The 10267-nt window shown below is 38.2% G+C and overlaps 1 protein-coding gene across 1 annotated transcript in view; it reads left to right on the top strand.

Annotated features, from left to right (window-relative positions):
- The window catches only part of IL23R (interleukin 23 receptor), a 126158-nt gene that overhangs the window by 99222 nt on the left and 16669 nt on the right, over window positions 1-10267 (top strand). The window contains exon 7 of the mRNA XM_006879746.1: window positions 7729-7818. Within this exon, the coding sequence (XP_006879808.1) occupies window positions 7729-7818 (90 nt within the window). The remainder of the gene's footprint in view (window positions 1-7728; window positions 7819-10267) is intronic.

Genomic DNA, 10267 nt, shown 5'->3' with positions numbered 1-10267 from the left:
CCTTGACCCACTTACTTCCCAGCTCCACCCTCCACCAGGATAACCCTTCACATCTGCCAAGTCCCTTCAGAAAATATCTTCCATTGTCCAAGCCATGATCTGACAGCTTATATCTTAAGCTTTCTTGGCTTCTGTGATTCCAAACATGTCAACTGCTGAGCTCATAGGGTCACTCAAACTCACCTAACAACAACAACAACTTAGCAACTCTTCATTGGTTTTTCCAAAACTATAAATCTTTCTGGGACAAGACTTCCTATCTTTCACATGAGGGTCAACTGGCAAGTTTACACCACTGATCTTTCCATTATATGAAATTAGAAGTGACGTGAATGTTCTGAGAACAATTTTTATGTCCTGTGAGGGTGCTAGGAATAAGTTTACATGTCAAGAGTAAAATTGTCTCATTGTGGACATAACATAAGAAGCTTTAAATAAAGTATCATGGAGGTTTTTACACACTTAATGCTAATATCTCACTGATAAATAGAGCTTATAAAAACAATGGTTTTGAGTGGTAAAGGTTCTGCTGGAAGTGCATGTGCTATTTTGTGGTTGGTTCTCAATGTAGTTGCTTGCTGAAAGTGAGGAGGACCTGAAATGCTTGTTGCAGAGGAGCAAGAACCGCAGCTTTCAATATGGATTACATCTCGACATCAAGAAAATGAAGATTCTCATCACTGGACTAAGAGGCAACATCATGATACATGGAGAAAAGACTGAACTGTCAAAGATTTAATCTTACTTGGATCCATAGCCAATACCCTTGGTACCAGCAGTCAGGAAATCAGGAGACATATATTGTTAGAGGAAAAAGAATAAAGAAAGAGATGGGACACCAAGAATGAAAGAGAAACAGTATAAAGCAGGGATGAACAGCTGGAAGAGCTGAAGCACAGACCTCAGCTTCATTGTGTCTTTATTGAAAATTGTCAGGGAGCAAATCACAAAGAGAATTCTATGCAAATGAAGCTAAGCTTTTTCTATTGAAAACCTTCTGCTTGATTCAGGAGGGAGGGTTTACAAATACAATCCAAGAACTTGAAAACATCTAAGGTCTGCCTTGGCACTTAACCCCTGTGAGCTGTCTCAGGGGGGAATTCCAGCTTTTATCTGTGCCTCCCTCGTATCCTGATATAGCATTAGGTTTATCATTAATATTTAGTTTGAAAGTTGGCTTCCCACAGACATAGCATTAGTCAAGTACCTCTTCAAAGTTCTGAAGAGTATAAAGCAGGATTGACATGGCGAGTTGGTAGATTAGGATAAGAGTGGATAGATGACAAGAAAAAGACTGATAACACAATTAAAAAATGAGAAAAAAAATGGAAAGAATTTTCACAGAGGAAGATATTCAGATGGCTAACAGACACATGAAGAAATGTTCAAGATCACTGGCAATAAGAGAGCTACTAATCAAAACCACAATGAGATACCATTTCACCCCAGTAGCAGTGACAAAGTTTAGCAGGACAGTAAATTATATATGTTGGAGAGGATATGGAAAGATAGGAACACTTATACTCTGTTGGTGGGATTGTAAAATGGTAAAACCACTCTGGAAGGCAGTTTGACATTTCCTCAGAAAGCTGAACATAGAAATTCCTTATGACTCTGCTATTCCACTGCTTGGAATATACTCAAAGAGAATGGGAACTGAGGCACAAATAGAGACTTGTACACCAATGTTCGAAGCAGTGTTATTCATCATTGTAAGAACATGGAAACAGCCCCGATATCCATGTGTAATTGAATAGATTGAGAAATTATGTACATTCACAGGATAGAATAATACAATGCAGTATGTAGGAGCAATGATTTTTTTTTAATTATTTCAAATGAGTTGGTTTAACTCCAGGTTGTACAGAATCCTGCACATAACAAAGAATGAAGAGTGTATTCTGACAGGATTCTGGATTTCATTTACTTTGATTGCACAGCTAAAATCAGAATGGCTGAGTGAGAACTGAAGAGATGAATTATCACATGGTCATTGTTTTACAAAATTTTATTCTCAAATGTACAACACACTCCAAGACAACATTTCATTTTAACTACAGGTGGCAACAGATGTTATAGCAGAGAATCTAGATGTTTTAAAAGGAACGGAAGTAAGGTTCATCATTGCCTCAGTCTTTTTTTTTACAGATTTCTTAATTCCACCCATGGTCAGGGGCCTTTGCCTGTGGCCTTTGCTTTTAGCTCCTCAAGTTTCTTCTGTTCTTTTTTGTTTCTGCTTTAAAGCCTTATCTTTCTTGTCTATCTCCTTGGTCTGCTTTTGGGCTGTTTCAAGGGCTTCTTCTTACCACCTTCATGGCCAGACAGAGCGCAAACTGTCCTTCTTGCTGCTGAAAGCTGATCTACTGAGCCTCCACCACTATGTGGTCAGGAGCATTGATTTTGTAAATGACTATCTAACTTGGGAGGGAATGGAGAGCATTTTGCTAAGTGAAATAACTCAGTTCCATAAGGACAAATACTGTATAAGACCATTATTGTAAAATATGTATGAGAATCTGAAGGGAGTAGAGGGGTGAGGATGTGTGTGTGTGTGTGTGTGTGTGTGTGTCACAGGATTGCACAATTTGGTGGAGGGAGGGGTGGATAAAGGAAATGGGAAATATCTGCTGTGGAAAAAACAATGTATATGAACTTTTTAAGTAAACCAGTATAAAATAAAAAATTCATTTAAAAATATGATTAGGCATTATATGCATAACATCAGGTATGAATAAGGTACATTGCAAAGAGGACTACAGGAGGGGTAGTGAGTGGAAGGGAGGTAATTGTGCAACAATGAATGGATAATAAAATGAAAAAGGAGAGTAAACTGGGGGAATGGGAAGAAAAGGAGGGGGGAAATGTGCAACAATGACCGAATGAAAATACAACTTTTCTGTAAATGTTCATTAAAATCACAATTAAAATAAAAAATTCTTTAAAGAAACCCCCAAAGATTTGAAGAGCAATGATGTCTGTTTAAAGACTAAGGTGTACTGATTCAAGCCACAGTTTTTCCAAATATCTGCTAAGCATCAGACAATGAATAAGGATAACAGGAGAAGAATCAATGCTTTTGTGGTGTTGGAGAAAAGTACTGAATATCCCATGAACCTCCAAAGGAACAAACAGATGTATCTTGGGGAAAGTGCAACCAGGAACATTGGGGAATGTTCCTTGGAGGCAAAGATGATGAAGCTACATCTCACATATTGTGGTCATGTAGGAGAGGCTATTCCTTAGAAAGGAACATCATGTTTAGAAAGGTAAAGGATCGGTGAAGGAGAGGAAGACCCTCAATGAGATGTACTGATAGTGTCTGTGGCAATGGGATCAAATGTGTCAAGGATGATAAGGATGGTGCAAGACAGGACAGAGTTCAGATCTATGGTTAATAGGGTCACTATGAGGCAGACTCAATGGCATTTAAAAATAATAAGACCAACAATGTTCTTGAATGTTAAAATATTTTGTTAAAAATACACATCGAGGTGTGGCTGTGGTTGTTGTAAATTGCATTAGTGGTTAGTGCATCAGCACACCTAGCCCCCATCCACAACTCAAGATGACCCTCATACACAACAGAATGAAAAACTACCTAGTCTGGCTGCATCTCTCTTGTCAGCTTCAGATTGGATCATTGTGACCCGGAGGGCTTTAAAATGGCTTGCTTTTTCTCCCTAGGTGTGTGGGTTGTGAGGATGGGATTAAAGATTGACTACACCACCTCTCTGGTGGTCAGAATCCACTAGCCTCTCTATGAGAGAGAGAGATAAGCAATCTCTTCCCATGTGATATACAGCCTTGGACACCCAATGGAACGTCAATCATAGGTTATGAGTTGTTGTTGAGTTAGATTATAAACCTCATTGCTCTCCCTCCAGCAGGTTTTCAAAGGTTGTAAATCACATGGGAGGAGTCTGCCATTCTTTCTCCTGTGGAACCAGTGGTGAATTTGAACCACCAGAGAAGTACCACCACTATGGATTAGCAGAGCAACTATTTACAAATTATGCCACCAGGCTTGCGTTATATGCTTTTATAATGAAAAATTATTTGAGGAAAAAAATGACCTAGCCACTTGGTGGCAGTATGTTGTGAGGAATATGTACTATATAGTTGCATTTTTGTGCTTAAACACTTTTTTTTTTCATTGACTTGATAATTTCTTCTTTTGCATTTTTGTTTATAAGCTCTCTTACCTAAGCTATCTCATTCTTGGTGCAATTACTCTCTGATAATTAAGCATCTCTTTCAAATGGCTTTAATTGAATCTAATTTTAATGAACACACCTAGCTGATCTGAAACCATGATAGCAGAAAGACTGTAAAGGAAGATTGTGTTTATCCCCTGAGCAGACCAACAGAGCCCGACACAGAGAAGAAAATTGAGTTTATGTGAAGCAAATTAGTAATTATGGTTTCACTGAGAAAAACCAGCTGTAATTTATGCAAGTGAGTTACATTAATCTGTATTTAAGAGGTTCTGATGACACAGTGGTTAAGCATTTGTTTACTAAGCAAAAGACTGGTAGTTTGAATCCACCAGCAGCTCTGTGATATAGACATCTGCTTAAACTTAAAATGATTTAAGATTTGAGAAAGCTCAAACTCATTGCTTTTGGATCAGAAGAAGCTCACAGCTGACCCTCCCCTGGGTTTCCAAAGCTGTAACTTGAACTTGGGGAGCTTGGCAGACTTGGAAACCCTGTGGAGAAGTTTCAGTCCTACAAGATCACTATGAATCAGAATTGAAGGGACAGCAGTAGAGTTGTTTGATATAAAAACCCAACAAAATTGTCACCACAACAAGCTAAAGATAAATAATCCAGTTGAAAACTGGGCACAAGATATGAACAGCTGGTGAGGTTGTGGAGAAACTGGAACACTTATTCACTGTTTGTGGGAGTTTAAAATGGTTCAACCACTGTGGAAGGAGGTGTGACACTTTCTCAAAAAGTTGCAAATAGAGATACCATTTGACCCAGCAATTCCCCTACTGGGAATATACCCTAAAGAGACCATAATCGACATCCAAGCATATATATTCACACTTAGGTTTATCGTGGCTTTGTTCACAATAGCAAGAAGTTGGAAACAACCCAAGTGCCCATCAACAAACGAATGGATAGAGAAGCTGTGGTATATTCACACAATGGAATACTATGTTGCGTTGAAAAACAAGGAACTCATGAAATATTATTCAAAATGGGTGACCTTGGAGGACATTATGCTGTGTGAAATATCTCAGTCACATAAGGAAAAATATTGCATGGTACCACTGTTGTAAAACAGGACTGACATCGGGGTTGGGGCAGACTAAGAAAGATGGGATAAGTAATGTATATTGCATTGAAACAGATGAGGGAGAAAACTTTAAAAGGGTTACATGATTAGGTATTACTGTCATGATAGGAGTCCAAGAATAAAGGCTGCATAGTGGAGTAGACCTGGGGGAAAGAATTGTAAAATAATGAAAGAATTTTTCTTTCACTTTTCAAAAAGAAGAGTGCTCTGGTGGGGGGGGGGTGGGCAAGGAGAGGGGTTCAGCAATGAATGAGTGGAAATCCAAAGTTTTGGTAAATTTTCATTAAAATTAATAATTTTAAAAAAGAATGACGTTATGAACAATAAATTTGAGCCTTGTAAAAATAACCCCAACAAATTATATATTAATTTTTCATTTAAAAAGACAATTTAAAAATAATAGAAGACAAAAACACACATAGGCCCACAATTTTTCCAAATTTGAAAATGTTCTAGAAATAAAATATTTGTAATAAAGTATCCTTAAAAATTTCAGAATGTTGTAGATGCAAACTCATTGCCCCAGCTCTCTGAGCATGAACTTGAGCCTATAAAATATTAATTTAGATTAATATACCTGGTTGTTGGGCATAAGGGCATGACCTGGATTCCTCACACTAGAGGAAAACATACCCAGAGAGCAAAAGAGACTTAAAAGTATTGAGGAACCAGAAAGGATTTCTGATTTGTCACAGTTCACAGTGAAACATTTTCCTCTTACTGTAAAGAAGCCAGAATAAAAACGTAGGAAAGAACTTTTGCCTTTTTTCTGATGGTTTCATCTTGTAAAATTTCCCATCTATTGTTCTTAGAAAACTACCCTTTAGTTGAGCTTGTGCCTGAACTTAGATCAGCTTTTTAAAAATTTTCTAACACCTAGGGCAACTTTTTTATTAGGAATGTCTGATCTTTTTCTCAAAGAGAGTTGCATGGACCATGTAGCTTATTATATATATATGCTTGTGATAGCTTGGTGGCATTTAAGGACATCTCATGTTGTGATTCTTCCCTGCTCCCAAAAAGTAATTTTCTTTTTTAAAAAGTGGCATATGAACACTAGAGTCAGATGGACTGAATCAATAGGGTTGAGGCATTCTCAGGAATTCCAGAACAGTCTACACAAGTGTCTTCTGTCAGCTGGGAAAATTATGTCCTTGCAGTCACCTGTGGCAGTTTATAATTATCAGGAGGAAGGAGATGAGCAAAGCAGCTCCAGGATCCTTTTCAGTCTAAACTGAAAAGGAGCTAGCTGGCTGCCTAGGCTCCTTGCCCCTCCCTAATGGTGCTTTCATGAGGTGTCCTGACAGCCTTTGTGTGGATGACTGGACAGGCTGACCAGGATCCACGCCAGCATGAAAGGCATTCAGGGAAGTCATTAAAGCCATTTCACTCTGTGCTACAACCTATGGAGTCTGCCCATCAACCAGGAAAGGGTAAGCAACATTTCAGTTGTGCAAAGGCAAAAGTGACAGATCTAAGAGCCTTTTAAGGAAACCTGACCTTTATTGCATCATCAATTAGAAGGAATCAAGTAGAGACCTGCTCTTGTGGCAGTTTTCCAGCTCAGTGAAATAAAGCTCTAAGGTATTTGCTGCCTAGAAGCCTCATGAAGTGAGTAGACACACCTTGAAGTCTTATAAACCTTAGGTAATTTTTATAGTCCTTGCAGTATTTCACCCTTTGGAGTCTACCCATTTAAACAGAAGAAGAAAAGACACACATTTAGAGGCCATTGCCTTTATTCCTCATTCACATCTATTAAAGTTTATATTTTAAAGCTCACTTTAACAATTTCTAAACAAGTGGGGAAATTCTCTTAGGAAATTGAGCAGCATAATTGCATTGGGGAACCCTGCTGTCAGAGAACTCTCCAAAGTGTTAAAGGGTAAAAATGTCTGTCTGGAGACTAAGGTGTGCCTGATTCAGGCTATGATCTTTGTAATTACTTGCTATGCATTGGAGAGATGGACAATGACTAAGGATGACAAAAGAAGAATTGCTGTCTTTGAGTTGTGGTTCTGGAGAAGAGTCTTGAACATACCATGGACTTCCAAGAGAACAAATAAGTCTGTCTTGTAGAGGGTAAAACCAGGCTGCTCCTTAAAGGCAAGGATTTTAAAACTCCATCTCACATACTTTGGACATGTTGCTGGGAGGGATTAGTTCTTGGAGAAAGGCATTAGGCTTGTAAGGGTTGAGGGACAGTGCAGGAGAGGAAGACCCCGGATAAGATGGATTGACACAGTAACTGGGGTAATGCAAGTAGATGTGTTAGAGACAGTGAGATTGCCTCCGCATAGGACAAGGTTCAGAGCTACTATTCATAGGGTCGCTAGGAGTCTCAGATGACTTGATGGCATAGAATAATAAATAATAATAATAATGATGGAAGAAATTAACTCTGTTTTCTTTTTGTTTAAGGTCCACAGACCACCTCAAAACCATCTCAACATGATACTCAGAAATCTGGGCTCCCAATTGCTTCTATCTTTAGAGAACACCTTATCACTGGTAAGACAATATCACTTTACCTTTTTTGAGTAGTCTCTGCTCCATTTTAACTTTCTATAGTGCTTACCAACCAACCTTTATGGCACTTGCCTGACTGCTTAAATGAAAGCTATGTTGGTGATTGGATCCACCAGCCATTTCGAAGGAGAAAGATATGATAGTTTGATTTCATAAAGAGTAACAAAATTAAACGAATGCCATCAAGTTTGTAACTCTCTATGGGAAAAGACTGCCCATTTTTCTTGCAAAGAGTAGCTGGTGGATTCGAACAGTCAAACTTTTAGTCAATAGCTTGACACATTACACCATTTTTCACCTGGGTTCCTTTCTGTGAGATAATTCTACTGTCTTCTAAAGGGTCTTTATCAGTTGAAAACAGGTCTTACTTATCTACTGCTGCTACACAAAAAGACCATAAGTTGGTAGCTTTAAAGAACAAGAATTTATTCTCCCACAGTTACGTAACAAGATATTCAAATCAGGAAATGAGCTCTATGGAAAGACCCCCTTTTATTTATTTTTTTTAGTATACATAAAATAATTTATAGTTAAGTCTTAGAAGTTGTAAAATTAGATGACAGAGAAAGACCCCTTTTTGTCAATAGTCTCATATATTCCTTGGATTGTAGAAAGATCTTCACATGTTTTCTTTTCCCAGGTGTGACTATCTTTCTACATGATTGTTCCCCTTTCTTTAAGTCTTCACTCAGGAATGATGAGATTTAGGACCTACCCTCCTCTAATATGATCTCACTGACATAACAAAAGAAAAACACCATTCCCAAGCAGGATTAGAGTTACAGGTCTATTTTTATTTCAAAGGGTCTTTTTGAGAAAAAAAATAATCTATAATGCTTTCCTACTGAAATTGTCAGGTAGTGCTTAAGTCTCTAGGTTATAAGATGTTTCAAATATCTTCTAAAAAAATCACAAAAGGAAAAGATATGCTTAAAGTGTAATTGAAATAATTATTCTGGTAGATTTTGCCACCTTCTGCCATTAGTTAGATACATCTCCCATTTCAACAGATGCTGAGGTCCAAAATGCCAAAATTTCATCATCTTAACAAGAACACTTTTTTGTGTTTGCTACTAATGGAGGTTTTCTATATCACCCTCTTCAGCATTCACAATGTCTCTGTGAGATTATTATTATGACGTATCCATAGTATTGATGAGGAGACTGGATTTCAGAGAGAATGAGAAACTGATCCAGAGTTTCACAGTTACTCATCAAAGTAACTAAAATTTAGATGTTTGGGTTTGTGTTTTTGTTTGTGTTTGCCATTATGTTGTTTATTAGGAAGTCAAAAGCTATAATTCAGGTTGGTAGCAGAAAACAATCACGCTTCAGTGAAGCCTGTGGTTCTCTGTTGGGTCCACTGCTACTGTAGGCCCTGGTCTGAGTGGTGCAGGAATCTTTGATGGTAAAGAACTTACACTCTGCCATCTCTGCTTTTTCTTTACTAATGATGAGCTTCTCAATTTCTGCTGCTGAATCCACTCAATTTAATGGTAAGACTAGGCAATCCCCTTGTGCATATGCCAACACACCCTATCTGCATGCCCCTTCCCGTCCATGTGGCAAAGTCAAACTTGATGGTTAGGAAAGCCATTGTGTACAATGAACTTTTGACACCACAGATGACCCCTGACTTGAAGAACTAACTTTCCCCTTATAATCATCTTACTAATAACTACATTCTTGAAAGCATAGAAGCCAACTACTTCTTGGCTCCTGACTTGTTTTTGTTAGATGTCATTGAGTCAAGTACAAGGCATAGCAACCTGTTGAACAACAGATCTGAACCCTGAAATATTTCAGGAATACCATGTTATCAAGAACCAGCGGTAATGAAGAAGTTCAAGCTGAACTGAAGGTATTTGCAAAATAAGATCACAGGAATTGATGGGATATCAATTGGCACATTCAACTAGCAGATGCAACACTGGACCTGCCCCCTCAGTCATACCAGGAAATTGGAAGACAGACACCAGGCCAACTGATTTGAAAAGATCTTCATTTGTTTCCATTCCCAAGATACATGATCCAACAGAATTGGAAATCATTGAGCAATAGCTTTATTGCATGCAAGCAAAATATTGCCAAATATCATTAAATAACAGCTACAATAATACATAGACAGAGAACTGCTAGATGTTCAAGGTAGGCTTAGAAAAAGCTGTGGCACCAGAGATACCACAAAACTTAGACCTAGAACAAGAGCAAACAGCAAGGGAACTTTGTTGGTGTTGTTGACTGCCATCAAGTCAAGCACATTATACTGTTTAAAATTAAAGGTGTGCGTTAGGGTTGTTCCTTGCACAAACAGAGCAAGAGAACATTGTTGTTGTTGTTGTTCTTGTTGTTGTTGTTATGTGCCGTCGAGTCGCCTGCGACTCATAGCGACCCTATGTACAACAGCCCTAAACTCCGCTCTGTCCTGTGC

This window comes from Elephantulus edwardii, unplaced genomic scaffold (assembly GCF_000299155.1).
Source record: "Elephantulus edwardii isolate Elephantulus edwardi_28Jun2011 unplaced genomic scaffold, EleEdw1.0 scaffold00005, whole genome shotgun sequence".
NCBI classification, from domain to species: Eukaryota; Metazoa; Chordata; class Mammalia; order Macroscelidea; family Macroscelididae; genus Elephantulus; species Elephantulus edwardii.
The sequence above is the reverse complement of the archived record's forward strand: the minus strand, read 5'-3'. Positions and strand labels throughout refer to the sequence as shown.